This window comes from Ovis aries, chromosome 13 (genome assembly GCF_016772045.2).
Source record: "Ovis aries strain OAR_USU_Benz2616 breed Rambouillet chromosome 13, ARS-UI_Ramb_v3.0, whole genome shotgun sequence".
NCBI lineage: Eukaryota > Metazoa > Chordata > Mammalia > Artiodactyla > Bovidae > Ovis > Ovis aries.
This window is the reverse complement of record NC_056066.1, coordinates 66,869,841-66,894,333: the sequence shown is the minus strand read 5'-3', so window position 1 is coordinate 66,894,333 and position 24,493 is coordinate 66,869,841. Positions and strand designations below refer to the sequence as shown.

The window sequence follows — 24,493 nt, the reverse complement described above, 5'->3', positions numbered from 1 at the left end:
ATAAGCTTGAGCCATGTCCAAAATCAGCAAATAGACCAAAGGAAAGCAAACAAACCAGCTGTTGATTGTTGACTCACTGTGACTTTCATCCTTCACTGGAGTCTTAGTCCATCTGGTCTTTGTTGCTTCTGCATCTATTTGATGCTTTAAGAAACGGTTTTTGAAATTCCTCTGGGTTTCTCTAGTTGTCACTGGGTGTCCTGGCCTGCTACCCTCTGCTGGAGCTATTTGAAAGGAAAATCTGTACAGATGTTTTTGAGTGCTTTGTCACATGCCAGATGCTCTTGCAGCTTCTAGGTGTATGGTTGCCTAGTCTAAAGTAGGTAAAACAGGCACAAACAAAATAATTCAGCATGCTGAATCCTGTAATAGCAGTGTATACAGTGCTAGGAGAAAGGCGAATATGACAGCACCACCTGTTTAGGGAATTGCAAGTTGTATCATTTCACATGGTGCAGTTTCCATTTCAAGGGGTGAAGCAGCGAGAAATGAAGTTGATGAGCATGGGCCTGATGGTGCAGAGCCCTGTACGCTATGGGTACAAAGGCATTTGTACTTTAGGCAGGCTACAAAGAACAGGTGACAAATTTTAACCATGGAAAAGAGTGATCCAGGTTTTTGTTTTAAAAAATTACTTACATGTTAGTATGAAACGTGGGTTCAAGAAGGACATACACACAAGGCAAGGGTTGCCAAAGAAAAACCATTGTGATCAGTCCAATATTAAATAGATGATTATAAGCATCAATAGGTTTGAAGGAGTAGAACTGATGAAGCTTAAGGGAAGAGTGGAATTAAGAGAGGTGAGGGGCTTCCTCAGTGGGTCTGTGGTAAAGAATCCACCTGCCAAAGCAGGAGACGCAGGTTCAGTCCCTGGTCCAGAAGAGTCCCACATGCCACAGAGCAGCTAAGCCTGTGCACCACAACTACTGAGCCTGTGCTCTAGAGCCCGGGAGCTGCAACTACTGAGCTCACCCACCGCAACTCCTGAAGCCTGCGAATTCTCGGACCTGGGAGCCGCACCCACCGAAGCCTGTGCTGCACAACAGGAGAAGCCCCTGCAGTGAGAAGCCCGGCCACCACAATGGGGAGTAGCCCCTGCTCGCCGCAACGTTAGAAAAGCTTGGGCAGCAGCGAAGACCCAGCACAGCCAAAAATAATGCTTTTCTTTTTTTAAAGGGAAGTGAAAGAGTGCAGAGAGTCTAAGGTGTCTAGCCCAGGCGAGGACCATAAATCACGAAGGGAATACAGCAGAAAGAGCAGATGAGTTCAGTTTGGGACAGGCCGTGGTCTCACTTCACTAGCTTTGTTACAGTTTTTGTCATGTAATCTGAGAACGTAGATCCTGGGACCCCCAGGTTATCTTCCTGAAACTCCTGAGATGAATAAGAGAAATGCAGAACCCCAGGCCTTCCACCCAGCTTTAACCAGACACTGCTTTTATCAGTTTTACATGCTGAGCTTCCATTTAAACTGTTCTATTTGAAGGAAGTTTTCCATGCTAAAAGATAAAAAAGTTACTAAGCAGTGTTTCCTTCTTCATTCATCTTCCCATTTTAAGTCTGTTTTGAGTCACTTATTTGAATGGAGTCCTGTGGTAGGACGTGCAGAGCTACTCTCTCTGAATCCTTGTCTGTGGCTCTTTGACCCTGACGGCTGCATCTCTTTACTGTAAGTAGGGTTTGGGGGCCACAATCCTTTATTCGCAGTCAGTAGATGCTATTCCACTGTCTTCTACTGCAAATGAGAAGTCCAAAGCTGGTCTTTTTCTAAGTTATATGTTGTTTCTTCCTGAAGGCATATGTGATCTCCCCCCGCTTTTATTTTTCAGTGTACAGGAATTTTACCAGAATGTGACTAGACGTGTATCCTCCAGTCTTTTCAATCTCCAGGTAAATCCTTGTGCAGCTCAGGGAAGTGTTTCAGTTGTTTATTTGTCTTAGCTCTTCCATCTGTTCTTTTTTCTCCTTCTAGAATTCCCAGCTATTTATATGTGGGTTCTCCCAGATCTGTCCTCCAAGCCTCACGTTTTTTGTCTCTGTTTTTATGCTCAGTTTTAAGATAGCTCTACTTGATCTTGCCAACCACTAATAGGATCGCAGCAATTAACTGTCTTTAAAAAGTTTTTTTTAATCAGTCGAGTGTTTTTGGTATGGAAAGACATGTTTTTAAAATTCTAAGAGATATCTTTTTGTCTTGTAGTTGAATTTCCTTATTACTGTTTTTCAGATTTTTATCTATCTCCTTTTGTTGTTGTTTGGGTCACGCTAAGTCCTGTCTGACTCTTTGTGACCCCATGGACTGTAGCCCACCAGGCTCCTCTGTCCATGGGATTTCCCAACCAACAATACTGGAGTGGGTTGCCATTTTTCTTCTTCAGTGGGTCTTCCCAACTGGGGGATTGAACCTGTGTTTTCTACATTTGCAAGCGGATTGCTTACTGCTGAGCCACCGAGAAACCTTGTATCTCCTTTAGTTGTTCTGTTACTCTAAGGTTCACCACCTCAGGGCTGCTCTGTCTGCCTTTCCTACTCCTGACGTCTGTGTCCCATTAAGTGGTTACTTCTTTCATTCTGTTGTTACAGTTACTAGTACCTCCAGATCATCGGTGTGTGAGCTGGTGCTGATGGAGCATCGGTAGTCTTTGACTTAGCTTTCTGGCATCCATACCTGGCATTTTGCTAGCCTGAATAAGAGAAGATTTGAGCTTCTTCCCTTCGCTGGCTTCTTGGAGGTCACAGAGACTAGGAACCTCACAGACCACCGGTGCCCTTCCTCTCGTAGAACTCTGGGGACCAAACTCTATACGGGATATGAGAACCTAATCGTTGCCCCAGAGCCCCCTCCTGACCCCAGGGGAGAAATCCAGGACCAGCTATCTCTCTCTGGGCTGAGCAGGTTTTGCCCACACCTACCAGGCACCACTTGCCTGCCAGCTGTATTGGGGCAGGGAGAAGCAACAGACACTTTTATTAAAAGATAAAAAATTATTTGTTTGGCTGCCTTGGGTCTTAGTTATGGCATGCAGGATTTTTATTTGCAGCATGCGGAATCTAATTCCCTGACCGGGGATCGATCCTGGGTCCCCTGCATTAGGAGCATGGAGTCTTAGCCACTAGACCGCCAGGGAAGGGCCAGCAGACACTTTCTTGTCATCATCTGTTCAGAAGCCCCCAGCAAATAGAGAGAGAGAGACACACCACCAGGCCAGGTGATCTCTAAGCCTCCATCCAGTGCCTGCCTTTTACAGCCACATGTATTTATGGTCTCCAGCTTCAGGTCAATCCTCAGTACCCTGGGACCAGACTTTTATGTCTTCCCAGCGTGCTTTGCTTTCCCCAGAGGGAATATTGGAGACTTTTATTTCTCTCCTCAAGCCCTCTGTTTCCCCTCCTTCTTGTTCACTGTCAGCCCATGACTTTGCATTTCCCCTCGTAGAGAAAAAGAGCTTCTCTTGCGTAAAGTTTCTGAGCTCCTTTGATTACCTATAAACCTGTCTCCTTTCCCTGCCTGCCTGCCGTCCACCTCTCCATCCTGCCCCAACCTCTCTTCTGCCGTGGTCTCTGTGATCGTGTGGGCTCCTGGTTTTCCCATCTCTCCGGCCGCTCCCTTTCATTTTGTGTCGCTTTCAGTCCCACCCAGTTCTGAGTCTTCTCCTGTATTACTAGCTGCCAGGGAGTCTTTTTCAGTGAGTAAAGTTGATCCAATCACCCTCTGCTTAGAACCTGTCTATGATAAGAACAGGCATAGCTAGTCCATGCTGGTAGAAGTCAGAGTAATGGTTACCTCTGGGTAAGTAACCAGCGGGTAGGGGAAGTGGGAATTGATTGCAAAAGGGAATGAGGGAGCCGTTCAGTGTGCTGGAAATAATTCTGTATCTTATTTTGGGTAGTGTTTCATGGGCCTCTGCATATGTTGAAATTCACTGAGGTTTCTGTTCACTCCTCCCTTGAGTCTTGCCTCAGCGTTTTCCTCCTGTGAAACCCAGGCTGTCTGTCTGAGTGTAAGACATGTAGGCCTTCCAGGCTCATGTCGGACAGTAAGCACCGGTCTCTCCTAATTCTTCATAGACCGTGTTGTCACTATATATATCTGCTTCCCTCACTGGACTGGGAGCTCCTGAAGACCAGGCACTGGCTCTTTTCCATCCTGTTGCTCCCCCAGCACCTCGTGCAGTGACTGGCACGTAGGCCCCTGCTGAACGTCTGTTATGAGTGTGAGTTCACTTTGTATTTGCTCTGAGCGTGGCCTTCTGTACTGAAAAGTCTCCTTCCCTCCAGCCTGCAGGATGTTTCCTCAATGAGAGAAAGGCTGTTGCACAATGGCAGTGTTTGATACCCCGGAGGAGGCCTTCGGTGTCTTGCGTCCGGTCTGCGTTCAGCTCACCAAGACGCAGACGGTGGAGAATGTGGAGCGTCTGCAGGCCCAGTTACAAGCCGTGAGTGACTCTGCCCTTCAGGAACTTCAGCAGTACATCCTCTTCCCTTTGCGATTTACCCTGAAGACCCCAGGCCCCAAAAGAGAGCGCTTGATCCAGAGCGTGGTGGAGTGCATCACCTTTGTCCTCTCTTCAACATGCGTCAAGGAACAAGAGCTCCTCCAGGAGCTCTTCTCGGAGCTCTCTGCCTGCCTGTATTCGCCCAGCTCTCAGAAACCCGCGGCTGTGTCCGAGGAGCTGAAACTGGCTGTGATCCGGGGCCTCGGCACGTTGATGCACTCGGCTTATGGGGACATCCTTCTGACTTTTTATGAGCCCTCCATTCTGCCTCGCTTAGGATTTGCTGTATCTTTGCTGTTGGGCCTCGCAGAACAGGAGAAATCCAAGGAAATTAAAATGGCTGCCTTAACATGTCTGCAGGTTCTGCTCTTTCAGTGTGACTGTCAGGACCATCCCCGCTCCTTGGATGCCCTCCAGCAGAAGCAGCTGGGGGATTTGTTTGCTTCCTTTTTACCTGGACTCTCCACTACCCTCACCAGAGTCATCACAGGAGACTTCAAACAGGGGCACAGCATCGTCGTGTCTTCCCTCAAGGTCTTTTACAAGACAGTGAGTTTCATTATGGCCGATGACCAGCTCGGAAGGGTCTCAGAGGTCCGGGCGAAGCCTGCCGTGGAGCGCAGAGTAGCAGAGCTGATGGTTCACAGGGAAGCTAGCTGGGTAAAAAGTACTGGTGACAAGTTGACCATCCTTATTAAAAAGATAACAGAGTGCATTTCAGTCCACCCACACTGGAAGGTCAGGCTGGAGCTGATAGACTTTGTCGAGGCCCTTCTGTTAAAGTGTAGTCGGTCACTGATCGAGTCAGCTGGTCCCCTTCTGAAGGCCCTGGTGAGTCTGGTAAATGATGAGAGTCCTGATGTCCAAGCCCAGTGCGATAAAGCCCTGAGGCGTTTTGCAGATGAGAAGGTGGTGGTGGGCAGCAGAGCCTTCGCTGACGTCCTGTCAGAAAATCTGCACTCCCTGGCCACGTCCCTTCCCCGCCTGATGAGCTCCCAAGACGACCAGGGCCGATTCTCCACTCTCTCCCTGTTACTCGGGTACCTGAAACTCTTGGGCCCCAAAGTAGACTTCGTCCTCAACTCTGTGGCCCACCTCCAGCGCCTTTCCAAAGCGCTTATCCAAGTCCTGGAGTTAGACGTGGCTGACGTCAAAATTGTTGAAGAGCGGCGCTGGAACTCCGAACGTCTGAGCGCTTCTCCAGAGACTCCAACCGAGAGGCCCTGGGCTCAGATGCAGAGGAGATATTTCCGCTTCTTCACCGACGAGAGGGTTTTTCTGCTCTTGAGGCAGGTTTGTCAGCTGCTTGGTTTCTATGGGAACCTCTACTTGCTTGTGGATCACTTTATGGAACTGTACCACGAGTCCGTGGTGTACCGGAAGCAGGCCGCCATGATCCTGAATGAGCTGGTCATGGGAGCTGCTGGGCTGGGGGTGGAGAATCTCCATGAAAAACACACTCCAGCCGACCCGGAGGAGCTGAGGGAGATTGTGACCTCCATACTTGAAGTATACACAAGCCAAGAAAACTGGTATTTGGTCACTTGTGTGGAAGCTGAAGACACGGGAGAGGAGCTGACGGTGGGGTGGACAGGCCTTCAGGCCCTCGCTTCTGGTGCACACACCTGCCCGCCTACCTCTTTCCCTGCATTCTCAAAGCCGAGTCCCACGGTCTGCTCCATGAACAGCAACATCTGGCAGATATGCATCCAGTTGGAAGGGATCGGCCACTTTGCACATGCACTAGGGAAGGACTTCCGTTTGCTCTTGATGTCAGCCCTCTATCCAGTACTGGAGAAGGCTGGGGACCAAACCCTGCTCATCAGTCAGGCGGCCATCAGCGCCATGACGGACATCTGCCAGGCTTGTGGCTACGACTCCCTGCAGCACCTGATCAATGAGAATTCCGACTATTTGGTGAACGGGATCTCTTTAAACCTGCGTCATCTCTCTCTACACCCCCACACCCCGAAGGTCCTGGAAGTCATGCTACAGAACTCGGATGCAAGCCTGCTTCCTTTGGTGGCAGACGTGGTTCAAGATGTCTTGACCACCTTGGACCAATTTTATGATAAGAAAGCTGCAACTTTTGTCAGTGTCCTGCACGCCCTGATGGCAGCGTTAGGTAAATCGAGAGCCCTTTTTAATGCTGATGGGAGGGAAGGACTAGTATCCTCATTTACTGCATCTTGGTTTTTTTTTTGGTTAGTTTGTTTATTTGTGGTTATGCCATGGAGGACATTGTTTCATTATTTGTATAGTTGTTTATCTGGTCCCACATGTTATGCTAGGGTTCCATTGCTTATGTTCTTATGCTTGTAACAGTCTCTTTCATCCCAAGAGGCTCAACGCCCCTGCTCTATCCCAGGGACATAAACCCTGCACACTATAAGTGTAAATGTTATTTTTATTTTACAGAGGAGAACTAAAGCTCAATGAGCTCCTGCTTAGCCGAGGTCACACAATTAATAAGGAGGAAAGTCAGGATTTATGATCTCTTCAATATACCAGACTGCTTCTGACAGTATTTAGAGTTAGCAGTATCTTTGCTAATGGAGAACAGAACTAGCATGAATTATTCAGTCCGCAGATAATCCGGAACAGTACTGTCCAACAGAACTTTCTGTGATGGTGGAAATGTTCTACATGTGTTCTGTCCAGTACACTAACTACGTGCAGCAAGTGCAGCTGAGGGACTGAATTATTTTTATTTAAATAGCCACATGTAGCTAGCGACTGCCAGGTGAGAGCAGGCCTAGAAACTTTAACCTTTTAATTGTATGAGTTGGTTTGAATTTCTCTCCTTCCCTTTGACCTTGTTGGGTGTCTGTTGGAGGTATTAGCCACCACTAAAATGGCAAAGTTTTGGACTCTAAGAAAAAGAATCCCTCCACTGGATAGTCCATCTTTGCATGAAAAAAATAAAAAACTAAAAACTGAGCTATATATACATGAGCTCCTTTTATGCAAAGAACATATATCCAGTATTTATTTCAGTACCGCTGCTGCTGCTGCTAAGTCACTTCAGTCGTGTCCAACTCTGTGCGACCCCATAGACGGTAGCCCACCAGGCTCCTCCATCCCTGGGATTCTCCAGGCAAGAACACTGGAATGGGTTGCCATGTCCCTCTCAAATGCATGAACGTGAAGAGTGAAAGTGAAGTCGCTCAGTCGTGTCCAACTCTTAGTGACCCCATGGACAGCAGCCTCCAGCTCCTCCACCCATGGGATCTTCCAGGCAAGAGTTAGGGTGGAAAGGTCGCTGACCTCATTCTGTCAGCTGACAAAGCCAAGACCACATAAGAAAAGTTTCTCAAGGAAGATGACTTGAACAGGGATAGTCTTCTGCCCTGTAGCTGATCCCGCTTCCAGTGTTCATTCATGAACATACAATGTAAATGTTCTGTGATTCATTCATTAAATAAAGGGTGCCTGTTAGATGTCAGACACTGTGCTAAATAATCAGGATACAGCAGTGAACAGGACGGATAAACTCAAGGAGCTTTCCTGCTCCTGTGAGAGGGTAACAGGAACAGTAGCAGAGTGATCAGGAGGGGCTTCTCGGAAGAAGGACATTATAGCTATGACCCGAAGTTTGAGAAGGGCTCATCATGGAGCTGTCATGTCCTTTTTAGGGTTTTTAAGAATATGCAGGCCAAGCAAATAGCAGGGGCAAAGGCCTGGAGGGAAGAAAGGGCTTGGGGTCTTTGGAGAATGGGAGAGAGGTCACTGTGGAGAGAGTGACACTAGATGAAATTGAAAGGGTGGGTAAATGTGAATCCCACAGGCCTTGTAGACCAAAGGAAAGAGTCGGGGTTGTATTTTGCAACCACGAAGAAGCCTGTGTCCTAGGCTAGTCACTGGGATAGCAGCAATGACCAGGGAGAACCTGGTCCCTGCCCTCGTGGAAGTGCAGCTAACACTTGCTGACTGCTTGTAGATCTTAGATGTGAATGGCTTCCAGGGCCCAAATGTTCCAGGGCCTTGCCCTCGTGGAAGTGCAGCTAACACTTGCTGACTGCTTATAGATCTTAGATTATGAATGGCTTCCATGGCCCAAATATTCCAGGGCCTAGACTCCTGCCCTTAGTGCTTTGGAGAACTCTACTATGTCTTAATTTGAGTTTAAAAAAATATGTTAAGAAAAGGCCTATTAAAAATATCCTCGGGACTTCCCTGACAGTCCAGCAGTTAAGACTCCATGCATCCAATGCAGGGGTCTCAGGTTTGATCCTGGTTGAAGAACTAAGATCTCACATGCTGTGCAGCACACACACACCTATGATAGTTGTGCCTGCTCAATTGTGAACTCTTCATGACCCTTTGGACTGTAGCCCGCCATGCTCCTCTGTGCACAGGATTATTCAGGCAAGAATATTGAAATGGGTCACCATTTCCTCCTCTAGGGGATATTTTGGACCCAGGGATCGAACCCTCTTCCAGTATTTCCTGCACTGCTGATGGATTCTTTATCCACTTTAGCCATCGAGAAAGGCCAAAGTGTGTTAGTCACTCAGTCATGTCTGAATCTTTGCAACCTCATGGACTGTAACCTGCCAGGCCCCTCTGTCTATGGAATTATTTATATATATATATATATATATATATATATATTCTCTCAGGAGATATCTCATTTTGGGCCTGGAAAATGGAATTGCCTTAGATTGCCAGTGTCTTTGATCATTTCTAAAGGAGCGATCCTTTATAGCACCCTTCCCTTAAATTGTAGAAAGGAAAATGAAGATGGCAAAAGCTTGACTTGAGAACATCCTAGGAAAAGCTGCCAAAGTGGGGATAGCTATTCCAGAAGTTTCAAAATAACCCAGATAACACTTGCATTTTGAATGGTAAGCAGTACTGTGGGAAACGGATCAGCCCCGCATGAAGCAAAGTAGCACTGCCTGCTGACTTTTCTTCTTCTAACTGATGGTCACGTTCTCTTAAGATGGGAGTGAAAGTGTGGTCTCCGGGAACTTCCAAAAGGTTTTTAAAGAACCTGGTATGCCTTTTAGGAAACTGAGTTACTATAAGCACAGTGTTTCACACTCTGACTAAAAAGCCATAAGGTTCCATAGTGAAGGCAAGAACAGTCAGTTAAATTACTGCTTAGCACTAGCTACTGGTTGGCTGATTATTTGTAACGGCAACAACAACAAAAAATTGAGTCTCTGAAAAATGAGAAAGCATCCATGCCACACACCTTGGCCTCTGAAGAACGTGCCATCCACACACGGAGCTGCCGTATTTTGGTGGCCGCATAGTGCTCTGTTGTGTGGCTGCACCATGATTTAAGCAGTCCTTTCTTGGTGGACATTTTGTTTGTTCTGATCTTTTTGTGCCACTGCCTACCCCCCCCCCCCCCCCCCCCCCCGGCCCACCCCACCCCCCTCCCGCCCACTCCACCCCCCCCGCCCCGCCCCCCAGCAGAATGCTGCAGTGAGTATCTTTGTAGGTCATTTTGGACATGTCTAAGTGTATCTATAGGGTACATTCCTAAGACAATTGCTGGCTTAGAGAGTGTTACATTTAAGTCTTTGATAGAGAGATACAGTTTCAAATTGCTCTGTAAAGAGGTTACTCCAATTTAAACTCTTATCAGCAGTATAAGAGAGCAGCAATTTTGTCACCCCCCACCCACCCTGTATATTACCTTAGCTTTTTGATCTTTGCTAATCCAGTCGGAGAAAAATTGCACCTTATTATGGTTTAATTTGCATTAAGAGTGAGGTTGAGCTTCTTTTCATACGTTTAAAAGCCATTTGTGAGCAAAGACTTTGTAATGTCTGGCAGTAGCCTTAAATCTAGAAAATAATCTTCGCAGTGTGTCTGCTTTCAGCAGTGTAAATGCTGGGTACTGGCCTTAACTCACTGGGAATGCAGTCCCTCAGAGTACAGTAAGGACAGGTTTAGGTCTGGGCAGTGAGGCACTGGCGTAATCAATCCCTTCATGTAGGATCCTTCAAATACTGAACCAGGGGTTCTCATGTCCAGCATTCGCTCTCTGCCACTCCCAGTTGCCTGGCCCGGGCATAGCCCATCTGCTACTGCTGTGACTCTTTGTAGATACTCCTCGATAGCAAGGAGATTGTTGCTGTTGTTGTCTTAGTTGCTAAGTTGTGTCTGACTCTTTGTGACCTCAAGGACTGCAACCTGCTAGGCTCCTCTGTCCATGGGATGTCCCGGCAAGTATACTGGAGTAGGTTGCCATTTCCTTCTCCAGGGAACCTTCCTGACCCAGGGATCAAACCCACGTTTCCTCCTTTGGCAGGTGGATTCTTTACCACTGAGCCACCAGGGAAGCAGAAAGGAGATTAGCAGGTGCCAAAGGTCATCAGAGACTTTCCCCTGCTGTCTGTAAAAGGAGGACAAAAATTCAGGCTACAGGGCTTTCTTATTGTTTTGTTCTTTAAGTATTAAGTGCCATTTTTGAAATGAAGCCTTGGGGGACCCCAATATATAAAAAGAGTTAAAACTAGAGCAGTGCTGGCTGCAGAAGGCGGAGAAACCCTGTTCCCACCCTTTAACCTGCTGTCTCTGGGTGCCCTTCCTCTTGTGACCCTGAGACATTTCTGCAGAGCCCTAGGGCTCCTCAAGGCACAGTTTGAAAACCACTGATTCGGTACCATTTGAAGCTTATTACGTGGTGACACATCAAACGTATTGGAGGATCACTGAAGAAGGAAAAGCTTTGGAGAGAAAATGCCAGCCTTCTGAAGCATTTTGTATCAAACACCTGTGTGAGACTTGTTCTCGAGGCTCTGCTGAACCTCTCTTCTGCTGATGAGCAATGTAGTCTGCACTCAGAATTTTGTCTCTTGTAGCTGTCCTTCAGTCTGGCATATTTATTCCTTCAGCATGTGTTTTGAGCATCCACTCCATGCTGGGCAGATTGACTTTGCAGGGGTGATCACTGGAGCACAATGTCTAATGGGATATTCAGACACTAAACAATACATAGAAAGTAAATACAGTAACTGCAAATGGTGATGAGTTGACATGAAGAACGTGTCTAATATAGCATATAAGAGACTTATAAGTGGCTTTACTGGGTGAGGTATATTTGTATTAAGACATGAAAAGTGAGTTGGAATTAACCAGATGTGACGTAGGCAGTGAAAGTATTCCAGACAACGAGACAGCACATGCAGAAGTTCACAGGTGGGAGGCCGCCTGACAGATTGGAGGAACCAGAAGACAGTCAGTGAACAGGCAGCCAGGAGTGGTTAGAAGAGAAGGTTGGAGAGAAGTAGAGACTGGATCCTGTGGTGGCCACACAGGCCACAGCAAAGAGCTTATTCTAGTTAGAAGGGACTAATGCCTATTGTCAATGACCAAGGTGATCATTATAACACTTTATTTACAGTTCAGTGGTTCCCAGACACGGGTCATCTCGGGCAACTCCAGGAGCAAAGTGTAGGGGAAGAGGGAAGTCCTTTGAGCCAGAGATCAGCAAGTCTTGAGAAAGGCCTTGAGAACCCCACAACAGCTGAAGACATTGAACAGTTCGTGCTGAACTACCTCAAGGAAAAGGATGTGGCAGCTGGGAATGTCTCAGATCTTGATAATGAAGACGGTAACTATCACTTATTTTGGCTTCAACTGTTTTTTTTTTTTTTTTTAATGTTTGAAGCAGATTATTGTAAAAACAATGAAACATCGTTATAGAAAGTTTGGAAATAAGCGTCATTCATAGCCCACCGTGCTAACATAGGCATTCTCACTTTGTGTGTTGCCTTTTTTCCATCCTATTCTGTTGCACGCCTGTTTTTATTTGATTGCAGCCACAGTTGAAATGTATAGATACCCTTGTTGCATTCAGTTATATAAGAAAGAACTCTTTACGTTGCTATGGAGTTTTCATAATTAGTGTTTTAATAGCTGCTACTAAGCATCCATTCCCCCGTGGGAAGTTTAGGTTGCTTTCACTCTGATAAACAGTGCTTCAGTGTATGATTCTGTGCATGTGACCTTTTCCTTCCTTTTGCATATTTCTTTATAAATCCCAGAAGTGGGATTTCTAGGTCAAGGATATGAACATTATTTTACGCCTGCCAAATTGCCTTCCAGAAAGGTTGTGTCAATTTACGCCTTCCCTTTAGCAGTACAGGATTAATACTGGTTTCACCACAGCCTTGCCAACAACGGCTATCACCAGTTTTACTTCTCACTGAATCAGATTGGTTCTGGTTATTTCACTTTGCATGTCTTTGATCACTAGAAAGGTCGAACATCTTTCTGCACACGTCTTTCCTAACAGTTTTTTTTTTTTTTCCTTACGCCCATTATCTTTTCATACGCTTTGTCCATTTATTTTATTTATTGGTAGGAGGAGATTCCAGTGTTTTTCTTACCAACTGATATGATAAAGAAGAAGGGAGTTTAGGCTAGTTGAAGCTCTGGCCTGTTGTTATATTCACAAGCTCAATCTGGAGCTTCAGGTCATGGAAGGATTAATAAATTATTAGAATCTCCTCTGCAAACATAAAATGCCAAGTCATAATGAGCTTGGTGGTCTCAGAACTATCCTAAATTGAACTGAGTCCCAAATTAGTTTGTTAGGTTGGAGTTGAGCAGATTTCTCTCTCTCTTTTTTTTTTTTTTTTTTTTGGCAGTCTCTACTCTGAGGCTCTGGTGAACTGAAGCCAATACTTTTTCAGGATAACAGAAAATAGTAGTTCAATGCAGCTAACTACAACAAATTCCTTCTAAATAGCAGGGAAGCATCACAACCAAGAAACAAGTTTATGCAGAACTGAGTTGTTTTTCTCTCTAGAAACAGAATTTTCTAATCAGAAATCCATCCAGCTTTTTCTTCTCCTTTTTGTTTCTGGAGCCAACCCAATCCTTGTAAACTGCACCCCTTAACCAAGCCTAGAAACCATGAAGGAGAGGCATCTTGATCCCTGGTAACCCAGAGTGGCCATTCCTGTTTGAAATTCTAGCATCATCCCTGAATCCATTCTTTCACGATTAGGAACTTCTGGTTCTAGTTGATGTTCGCCAGGAGTGGAGTGAATGAATCAAATTTTTATTCCAGTAGCAAGAATCCACAGCTCTCAAATAGCATTCCACAGTAGGTGAATTTCAAACAACCAGTCCTCCTCTAGAAGCAGAGCACAGCCTTGTCGTTCTTATCATTATCATTCATCGAGTACACAACACACACTTGGCATTATAAGGAATGTTTAGGTTGATAGTGGTTTGACATGGGTTTTTTGTCTTAGCCATAAGCACACCTTGGGTATCTAAGGCCCCTTTCACCAGGAAATCCAAGCATCCTATAAACACATTTTCCTTTATCTTTTCAGCATTGTTAGAGACAGATGTAGACTCTTAAGATTCTGTTTTTCCAGCAGATGAAACTGAAATAGAAGAAAGTTAGGGGAGCAATGCTCAGCTCCATGGAAATGAGCACAGCTGATATTGAAGATGGTGGGGGAGGCTAGAGGCTAGAAGCAGAGGGAGGAAGAATTTCAGGGAAGGAATTTTGGCCTGGGTTTCACACTACTCAAGTGTTTTTTGTTTTAATTTACAAACTTACACTTATCTCATGCAATGTAGCACTCCAGGCAGTGAAAATAAATAACTGATGACATCCATCTCGTTTAATTCTCTCAACAAGCCAATGAGATATACATGCTTTATCCCCATTTTTTTCAGGTGAGGTAACATGGGGTGAGAGGAGCTGCTAGTAGGATGTGGAGGCAAGACTAGCCCTCTGACCAAACCCCATCATTGTATATTGTATCAAGCTGCCCTGGTGTTATCCCTCATACCAGGATGTACAAGGCTTGATCTTGGCCCTCAAAAGAGCTTCCAGGCTGGTACAGAAGACAGCACGTACCCCCTTAGTCAAAAGGGGAGGAAAGAGAATAAAGGGCCAGAGGCCCACCAGGGAACTGCCCAGCCTCAGGGCTCCCAATTAGAACCTTGCCCTCTTATGTTTTTATTTTAAATATTTATGAATGGCAACTTAGAAAAGGCTAATGGTATAGGGAAAAAATAAAAATCATTATCTTGTGACCCCATCTCTGTTAATATTTTGTACTTCCTCCTGCCTTTATATAAAACTTTATATAATAGTACTCACACTGTGTATGCAATTTTGTATCCTGCTTTTCTCTTTTTAACACAATGTATTTCATAAGCATTTTCCCTCATCCTTAAAGCCCTTATTAAACACAAATTTTCAGGCCTTCATAACATGCCATTCATTCTATGAATCATACCGTGGTTTATATAACCATCCCCCTACAGTGGACATGGAGGGTTTCACTAGCTGTTAGAGGTAATACTTTGGTGAATATCTTGACTCAGAGCTTGACCCACCTTTTTTACATGGTTTTCTTGGGATCAGTTCCTTAACATTTTCCCTCTAAAGTCTTACTCCAGATCTGAGATTGGGAGGTTAAGTTGAGGTGCAGCATCTCTCAGAAAACACTGCCCCCAGTTATCCTTTTTTTCCAGAGGAGCTGTCAGACCCTCCCGAAGTGGAGGGGAATGACACCGGTCCCCATGTGGAGCCACCACTGCCGGTGCAGATCCAGATAGCCACGGACGTGATGGAGCGCTGCATCCACTTGATGTCAGATAAAAGCCTGAAAATCCGCTTGAAGGTCAGTGTGCAGCCCTACCCCTGCGTTCACAGAGCAGCGGGATGAGGTTTGGTCTGCGGGCGGTGACTGCAGGGTGAGCAGGAGCCACCCTTATCTCCGGTGCATGTGCGGTGGCCAAGAGAAGGCCCCAGGAGGAATTTATCTGTGGGATGCCATCTTAGTCTTTCTGTATTGACCCAGATGCCAAAAGGGAGCTGAATCCCCTTGATGGAATTAAAAAGCACAAAGTTTCAGAGAGTCATCACATCTCCAAGGGGCGGGGTGGGGGAGTCATAAGCTTTGGGAAGGATATCATTTTCTGTGCCGACTTAATATGGGACACAGGTTTTAATACTTTAAAGTGGTCATTCTTCCAAGCCTTACTGTAGCCCTTATCTCTGTTTCCGCTTCCATTCTCATCCTAGGCCAAGCATCAACACTTTTATTAATCTTACATCCTCACTTGCTGGCAGTTTCTGAAGCAGCCTCCCCATCACCAAGGTCTTAAACTATACAGTAGTGATTCTGATAACAGGCCAGGGGCATGGGGGCAGGGTGAGCATGGGGGACACAGCTTTCAGATCACCTGGGGGCAGATCTGACACCCAAAGGAAAGCACAGCCTGACCCGCTCCTGCCTACCCCCAAGCAGGAGTGAGAAACACAACCGCCTCCATGAATTACTGATAGCGATGAGAGCACTTTGCCCTGACCAGGGGCAGTGGGCTGGGAAACCCTGGCCCACAGATTGCTTCAGACTTCAGCATCTGGGTTTTGTGGGACTTGTTTAGTCTTCCCAGAGATACTTAGTATTTTCTGTTCCATTCAGGAGTCATTTTTCAGGTGCCTTTTGTTAGTGGTGTCTGGTTGATACATTAACAAAGTGTCTTCCCTCTTCTGGACACTTTGTAGCAGCCATGTATGAAAGTGAAAGTTGCTTAGTCATGTCAGACTCTTTGTGACCCCATGGGCTACACAGTCCATGGAATTCTCCAGGCCAGAATGCTGGACTGGGTAGCCTTTCCCTTCTCCGGGGGATCTTCCCAGCCCAGGAATTGAACCCAGGTCTCCTGCATTGCAGGTCGATTCTCTACCAGCTGAGCCACAAGGGAAGCCCAGTTGCCATGTAAACACTGTAGCTATGGAGAACGTCAGCACTGGAGTCAGATCGGCACACCCGAGTTCAAATCCTGGCTCTGCCCCTCACTAGCCACGTCACCTGGAGTAGATCAGTGTACCTTTTTGAGCATCTTCTGCTTCATCTATAAAGTAGGCATGATGATGACCTACCTCACTGAGTTGTTGGCTATAAATGAAAAGCAGCATCAGATGTGGCGTTTATACTCATTCATGTGCTCACTCAGTACTTGTTGAGGACTGCTACAGATCAGACAGAGGGTGTGTAGGAGGAAATGAAGCAGGCATGATCCCTGTCTTCATGGAAATTTCTGACTCTCGAGGGGAAAGAGGTGATGCACGGAAACACACATGTACGTGGAGGAAATGCTGTGAGGGTAGTAAGAGGTTCTGTGATAGAAAATTCACCCCTGTTCACTCCCACAGCCTATTGAATAAGAGGGAGCTCACGTTCTGATTTAGACCAGGTTGTCGGGTGATGTTTAAGCTTGAAGGCTGGAGAAGGAACCAGCCCTGCAGGGGCAAAACAGAGAGGAGGAACATTCCAGGCAGAAGGGGGAAAGCGTGCATCTTTGAGTCAATGGGGTATGATCAAACTTGCCCGGTTAGTGACGGAACAGAAATCCAAAGCCATTTCCCCGAGTACTACCCTGCTCTCCTGAGGCTTCTCTTCTTCCCCTAACTATTCAGCCCTCAAGGGCAGGGCCTGTTTTGTTCTCTGTTTCTGTTCCAATCTTCCTATGACCAGCACACACTAGGCATTCAATCTGCGTTTCCTGCAGACCTCACTCTGTCTTCCTAACTCACATATGCACCCTCACCCAGTCTGTGCTGGGGAAAGCCTGCGCTGCTCATCATGGTGACTGCTGCCTGTGACCCTGAGCAGGCCGTCTGTCTTCAGTGAACTTTGAGACGTGAGAGATCAGGAGACATATTTTCAGGAAAGGTAAAAAAACCAGTTGACATCTAGGCTGCCCCAGACCTCTCTTCTGAGGTCGACCAGTGTCCCAGCTGCCTACTTGACCTCTCTGCTTAGAGGCAACAGAACCCGATCTCCCTCCCCACTCCCAGTTTCTTCCCCTTCCCCTGTTCCTGTCTCATAAAGCTGCACCTGCATCTGTTCAGTTGCTAAGCCTAAATCCAAGCAGCTCTTTTTAATACTTCTCTTCACCTCCCCAAAGAGCAAGTCCTTTAGCAATTTAAGCCATTTCATCTCCAAAACAGATCTCAAACGCTTCACATCCCTGCCTCTGTCTCCAGCATGTGGCCATGACTCCACCCAAGTGGACATATGTCTCGGCTTCCTCCAGGGCCTCCTCACTTCTTCTCGCTCCCACTTCAAGTCCCCTCTCCACTCAGCATCTAGAGTGACCTTTTTAAAACATGAATTGTATCGTATCACATTCCTGAACATTCCCCTGGCTCCCCACTGCATTTAGCACCAGATAAAAAAGTCTTAACGTGATGCCTTCATGGTCCAGCCCCATCTTACCCCTCCTCTGTCACGCTCCAGGCTGCCCTGCTCTAGTTTCTTTTTAATTTTATTTATTCATTTATTTGGGTGTACTGGGTCTTAGTTGCTACATGCGAGATCTTTGTTGTATCATGTGAGATCTAGTTTCCTGACCAGGCATCAAATCCAAGCACCCTGCATTGGGAGTGCCGAGCCTTAGCCACTGGACTGCCAGGGAAGTCCCAACCCTTCTGCTCTTTATGTGACTAGCTCCTGCTCATCCTTTATGCCTCCCTGTGGAAGTTACCACCTTGTTTCTGCCTTGCTCATCTCCTTACGGCAACTTTGCAAGGAAGATACTGGCCTCCCCACTTTTGACAGAGGAAGAAGCCAGCCCAGCAGCCCTCCTGGCAGTTTGTGTGGTGTAGAGCCCTCCCTTTAGTGTCTCTGCATTTCTGCCTTGACTTTGTCCTTTGTAGCACTTGTCACAATTAGCATTCATTCATCCCTTTATTTGTCTTAGCTAAGGTCTAAGACCTTGGGTCTTTCCCCAGTTGACCATAAGCCCCCCATGAAGGCAAGGAACCATATGTATATGGTTCATGTATTATGAACGTATGTATTTTGTCCCTGTGTGCCTCCCACCCAGTATACCTCACCAGTGCTTGGCATGTAGTCAGGAACTCATGAATGTTTATTTGACTTATGAGGGTCTAAGCTTTATTCTTTTTAAGTGGCGACTTGATTGCAGGTATTTGGTTTCAAGTCTTTACGGTCTGCTGCAATCGCGTCCTCTTCCCTTTCAGGTCCTGGATGTGCTGGATCTGTGCGTGGTTGTTCTGCAGTCCCACAAGAACCAGCTGCTTCCCTTGGCTCATCGGGCCTGGCCCTCGCTCGTACACCGACTCACCAACGATGACCCCCTGGCGGTGCTCAGAGCCTTCAAGGTACCGCACTGGTGCCCCACTGCCATCAGTCATAGGGATGGGGGGATGTAAGCTAGAAGCTCAGCAGTGTTTTGAGGAGATTGGTTCTCTTTACCTACTATACCTTGAAGAAAGTACAGAAAAATAAGAAAAGCACAGAGAAAAAAAATGAAAGTCAGTTTCCTTTTGAATTTGAAGTAGAATGAGTGAGCTAGTAGATGAAAGGGCCACCAGTATCCACTGAGCACCTCCTGTGCCCCAGGCAGCACGCTTGGCAATTCTCCATGTGTGAGCTCATCTCCTTACAACACCCTTGCAAGGAAGATACTAACATCCCCATCTTTGACAGAGCAGGAAACAAGCCCAGAGATATTAAGGAACTTTCCTCAAGATCACACAGCTAGGGACTTCCCTGGTGGTCCAGCGGTTAAGAATCCGCCTGCTGATATAGGAGACACAGGTTCAATTCCTGGTGCCGGAAGATCCCACATACCTCAGGGCAGCTAAGCCCTTGTGCCACAACTGCTGAACCCACAGTCTGGGGCCCACGCTGCACAACAAGAGAAACCACCACAGTGAGAACCCCACACACCGCCCGCTCACCACAAGTAGAGAAAGCCCTCACACAGCCGTAAAGACCCAGCACAGTCAACATTCAAAACAAAGGTCACACAGATAGTGAGTGATAGAACCTGAATCTGTGAGCTCATGCCCACCTTCTGTGCATGGCACAGAGAGTCAAGGTGAAGAGGCCGAGGGTCTGCAGTCTAGCAGTGGGCATCCTCTGTCCAGCTGAGCAACTCTGGACGAAGCTTGTGGCCACCTAGCCCACCTTTCTCATAGTTGTTGATGTCGAGGATAAAATGGGACTATTTGATGAAATGCTTCGAAAAGGTAAAAGGCCTCTGTGTATGTATGGTATTATTCTCCCTGAGTTAGTTTGGCTTATGTTAGCACACATTTATATCCTTCCTTGTTCTAAAAAGCACTTAAGGCAGCTTACAGAGATACATTTACCATGGCAAGCTAACATAAATTAGAAGTGGGTGAGCAAGATAAGGCAAAGAAAAAAAGATGCGTAGGGATATAAAATGAAGCCAGGGATGCAACAGATATGCTTGGCAGAAGTATATTGTGTTTCTGTAAGATTCTTCAACATATACTGGACCAAAATGCAAGCTTACACTGATAACATACAAAATTACTAATGTATTTTCAAAAGCAAAATGTGCAAGGTGACACACAGATGTGCTGGTGGTGGGGCGGGTTGGGGAGAGAGAGAGGGAAGAAGAGAAGTTAGGGGAAGGGAGGAGGAAGGAGGTCTTGCTCAAATTGTACTCATCTGTGCTGTTTCCTTTAAGAAAATTAATAGGTTATCTGAAATGACAGCAAGTGTGGAAAAACCAAAAAATATAAAGGTGTATGCACTGTAACTGAGGCTGCTTTCCCACTGCCAGACCCATTGGTGACCCTTAAGCTCCGTCAGGCCTTGTGCAGTCCAGCTGAGGGCCCTGAAATAAGTGCCTCATTCTCTACAAAGTCGGCAAATGTTCTCTGTGCTGGATATGCCTTGCTTACCAATTTTTAAAGAAATTCTTATTATCCTGTACACTTGGTCCTGTGCAGTGGGGCAAAACGTTTCAATATGTTCTGCTAGAGAAAGTTTGAAACGAGACGTGCAAAGAGACTGCCTGTTGTGAAAGTTGGAATGAGGATGATGTACATAAGAGACTGTGCCACAGAACAGAAGGAACTCTGACTCAGCTCTGCCCACCAGGGTCCCTGCCCAGACCCAGCCAAGGACCTCGGCCAGTCACTGCCGTCCTGATGCCTGCACATGGCAGCTGCTGAGCTGGACCTGGGCTCCTGGGCCTGTTTGTGTGTGTTCAGCCAGCTAGAGTTAACAAGCACAAGTCTTTCCTTCAAGGGCTGTTAGGAAGATTCAAGACATGATCTATGTGAACTGCTTTAAGCTCTTGGGTTTTTTTTTTTTTTTTAAAACAAAAAAGGGAGGAAAATCCAGGTATTAACCATATTATTCATCCAACTCAAGATTCCTTTGAATTATTCTCCACGTAATCTGTATTTATGGATAGAAGCAGCCATGCCTCAGGAACAGAGACCTCCGAATTCATAACTGTCAGAATCACAAACCATGGGCAAGGAATTCATAGCAATAATTCTTTTTTTTTTTTTTCAAGCAGAGACTGAGATGAAATTGAATTACCAAACATCCTCTTAAATGCTCTTGCTGCCTTAGCGATGTTCAGTCACCAGATTAGGCACTGTTTCTGCAGGTTTTGCGTACCCTGGGAGGCAAGTGTGGCGATTTTCTAAGGAGCCGGTTCTGCAAAGATGTCTTGCCAAAGCTGGCTGGCTCTTTAGTCAGCCAGGCTCCCGTCAGTGCCAGAGCTGGACCAGTCTACTCCCACACGCTGGCCTTCAAGTTGCAGCTGGCCGTCTTACATGGCCTGGGCCCCCTCTGTGAGAGACTGGACCTCGGTAGGTACCAGCCAGTTTCGCCTGGACCCACACCCCATCCTCTCTGTCTCACCCCTCTGTTGCCCTCTTTACTTGGCCCTGCTCCCCTCAATCTCCCTTCCTGTGCACATCCTTCCATCTCACTTCAGCCTCATTTATCCGTTTACCTTGCTGTGTTTTTTGACTTGGGGATGGAGTACACAGCCCATGCATCTTGCCGAGCTGTTCCAGTTTCATGCAGCAGCAGAGGGTTACTGCTCGTCCCTGATGAAGTCTGAGGGCCAACGCTTGTTTTGTTTTTCCTCTCTGCAGGTGAGGGTGACCTGAATAAAGTGGCGGACGCCTGCTTGATTTACCTCAGTGCCAAACAGCCTGTGAAATTACAAGAGGCGGCCAGGAGGTACGTCTGCTTGATCACCCGCATCTCTTTTACGTTTGTCCTAAATTATGGATGATTTGCTAATGGCGAGCAGAGTGGAGGCATCTCTGCTCCTTTCTCTTCTCTCTCTCTTCGCCAGGTTAAGATGGGTTCTTTAATTGTGCCAACATCCAGAGATGGCATTTTGACTAGACGCCTTTCTCTTTGAAAGTAACCTTTTCCTCTGGTGCAGCGTCACAACAGTTCCAAAGGGGCCAAAAGCATAAAGACAGTGTCCTGGAGGGGAGCAGGCAGAGAGTGATTGGCTTCTAGCTCTCCTCCCTGGTGACCCTGGCGCCTCTCTCTTAGCTCTCCCACTCGCCAAGCGAAAGCACTGGGTTATTGATCTAGCAAACCTTGGCTCCACAGAATGTCTTAATGCATTGTCTTCGGGTGCCACAGACCCTCACAAATCGTATGCAGCACTGTGTGTGTGTGTGTGTGTGTGTGTGTGTGTGTGTGTGTGCATGTGCGTGCATGCATGCACGCGCGCAAGCAGACACGTGCATGTCTTTTCCTAGATGGAGTCTACATCATTCATCTGATATATAATAGGAGTCTGTGAACCAAGAATCATTCAAAACCCCTAGACTAATGATTTAAAGGGCCTTTTCAACTCTGAAATTATGTGATTCTCATTTCTAAGAGATTTGCTTATTGAAGAATAGCTCTACCACCTCTAACAGAAGAACCTATGTCTGGTTCCTAGAGTCCTAAGGAATATTCAGCAAAAACTAAAACTGAGCACAGCAACCTTCCCCCGACTTGAGACCCACAGTGCACCCTGACCCCCCTCTCCTGAGCCCTCCTTCTAGCCGGCAGCAGCCTGTGCGCTGGAACTGCCATCCTTGGACGTCTGCAGCGGAGGCGAAAGCTGGCTGGTCTGCCTGGCACTGCCTTCTGCCCTGGGCCTTACAGTTCCACCTCCCCAGGCAAAGAAACAGCCCCTCCCACTCCATCAGCTTCTGGAAACATGCCCCTAATCTTCCTTGGTAGGGTTGGTGTCATCTCGCCCCCTGAAGGGCTGGAAGGCTGCTCTCTGTCTGTGAGTGAGGAAAGCCCACTTGCTCCCTTATAAACCTTGTGCTCTCTGGGAGTGATGGAAATATCTCTTCGAATTGATTTATTATCCTTTGCAGTTTTCTGCTCTTGATTTCCCCAGTTGCCTTTTTTCTTTCTGTCCCTTTCCTGTCACATCCTCTAGGCCCAGAATCAGTCATGGTTTCTCGAGCGCAGGGGCGCATCTCAACCAGCTTCTTGTCCCCAGACATTCTTGTTTCTTAAAGATGAAAATCGTCCTCCCCCAGGCAGAGTCCCTGAAGCTAATTGTGCTCTGATTTAAAGTACAACTCACGAACATGACGGATCCATCTGGAAGCAGATTCTTCTGGGTGTCTGCTACGAGCGAGAGTCTGAAAGGTCTGGTTTTTCTCATCTCTCATCTCATTCTACTTTTCCTCCACCCTCCCCATAGCTGTCCTTCAAATTCAGACCCATCAAACAGACTAATATTCACAATTCATTATCTTTTCATTTCTAATCTTCTTTTCTTTTCTTTTTTGCCACTGAAAGCAATCAAACCCAAACTGGACCTTGCTGACTCTTGAGTTGTAATTCCAGGTGCCTCGGGAGGAGGCGGATGGGGAAGGAGGAGGTTGCTGCCAGCCGGCCTGGCCTGACCGCAGTGCCTTCTGTTTGCTCCACCACATTCCACTCAGGGTTGAGTCAGATGACCTCCTTCTGCCAGGCAGGGAGGAAGTGCAAGGTTGATTGCTTCACAAACGCATCATCTGTAAACTTATTTTGAAGTCAGGGGGAAAAAATACCTGTGTTGTCCTTGATCCGGAGCTGATTTGGCATCTTGATTCAGAAATTAATAAGCTCTCTAAATGGGAGAAGAAGCGTGAGACAATAGGCAGCCTGGTCCCTTTGTGAGTCTGATTGCAGAGCAAAGACAGGGAGAAGGGTGGGCCAATGAGTATGAAAGCAGTCAGACCTCCAGGGACTAACGAACGAGGTCCCCTGAGTGAGACACAGGCCCCAGCTCAGCAAATGGCCGCACATCCATCCAGTTGTTAGTCCTTAATTCACCTCTTTCCTTCACAGGCCACATCCATTCCAGAAGTGAAGCCTGTCTATCGAACTTGCGATATCTCTCTTAACACTGTCTGCTTCTCCTTACCTCCAAGCTGCCAGGCCAGGCACCCTCATCTCTTTACCCGATCCCCTGCAGAAGCCTCACCCCAGGCCCCTGCTTCCACTCCTGCCCCTCAGTGTTACCCCCCCCACCCCCGGCAACTGTCAGTGACACCCCTACACACTTGGGAGAGAAGAAAAGGTGGTGTGTTCTTTGCCAGGGCCCACAGGGGAGTTCTGTAACCAGAGGGTTACAAAAACTCAAACCTCAGCTCCATATTCAAAAGAACTAGTACAAACTAGAGCCGTTCAGAGATGCCCCAACTCCCTCCGGGGTAGTGACTTTCCAGCACTGGGCAGGTGACTGGCTCGCTTTGGCTGTGGCGGGGCTGGTGAGGAAACCTGGGAGGGTAGGTGGCTGCTCTGAGGCCCACCGCCCCCAACCCAATGCAGAAAGGAGAGGGAGGAGCAGCTGTGTCTGTAGGTCTGGCAGGTGGGGGTTCGGTGAGACCTCAGCAGGGGGCCTGCCTCATGTGGGGATGGAGGCAGACTCAGCAGCTCCAGGCAAGTTCCCCTTTGTGTGTATTCACAGTTGGATTTTTCCTTCCTCCTGTTTACTTCTCCTGGCTCCAAAGAATGACCAAGCCTGTGTTTGCTTTTTTAATTTGTCATATTAAATATAGCCTTTGTGGCAGGCTTTTACATCCCGGCTGTAAACTCTAGAAATGGAAATTGATCAGGGGGTGGTTGATATAACCAAGGCCATAAATGCTAAGAACGGAGATGCCATTCCAGTTTAATGCTTTTATCTAGCGAATGTGCCTTGTAAGGAGGAACGTAAATCTTGCAG

At 47.0% G+C, this 24,493-nt stretch overlaps 1 protein-coding gene across 2 annotated transcripts in view; it reads left to right on the top strand.

The window, feature by feature from the left end:
* Positions 1 to 24,493, top strand: part of TTI1 (TELO2 interacting protein 1) — a 39,362-nt gene that overhangs the window by 4,805 nt on the left and 10,064 nt on the right. Inside the window, exons 2-8 of one of the 2 annotated variants that reach the window (XM_012189178.4) lie at positions 1,832 to 1,892; positions 4,281 to 6,623; positions 11,862 to 12,071; positions 14,966 to 15,114; positions 18,489 to 18,629; positions 20,906 to 21,110; positions 21,402 to 21,489. In XM_012189178.4, coding sequence (XP_012044568.2) covers positions 4,322 to 6,623; positions 11,862 to 12,071; positions 14,966 to 15,114; positions 18,489 to 18,629; positions 20,906 to 21,110; positions 21,402 to 21,489 — 3,095 coding nt within the window. In that variant the 5' untranslated portion in view covers positions 1,832 to 1,892; positions 4,281 to 4,321. The remainder of the gene's footprint in view (positions 1 to 1,831; positions 1,893 to 4,280; positions 6,624 to 11,861; positions 12,072 to 14,965; positions 15,115 to 18,488; positions 18,630 to 20,905; positions 21,111 to 21,401; positions 21,490 to 24,493) is intronic. The other variant, XM_004014563.6, reaches the window with a different exon arrangement.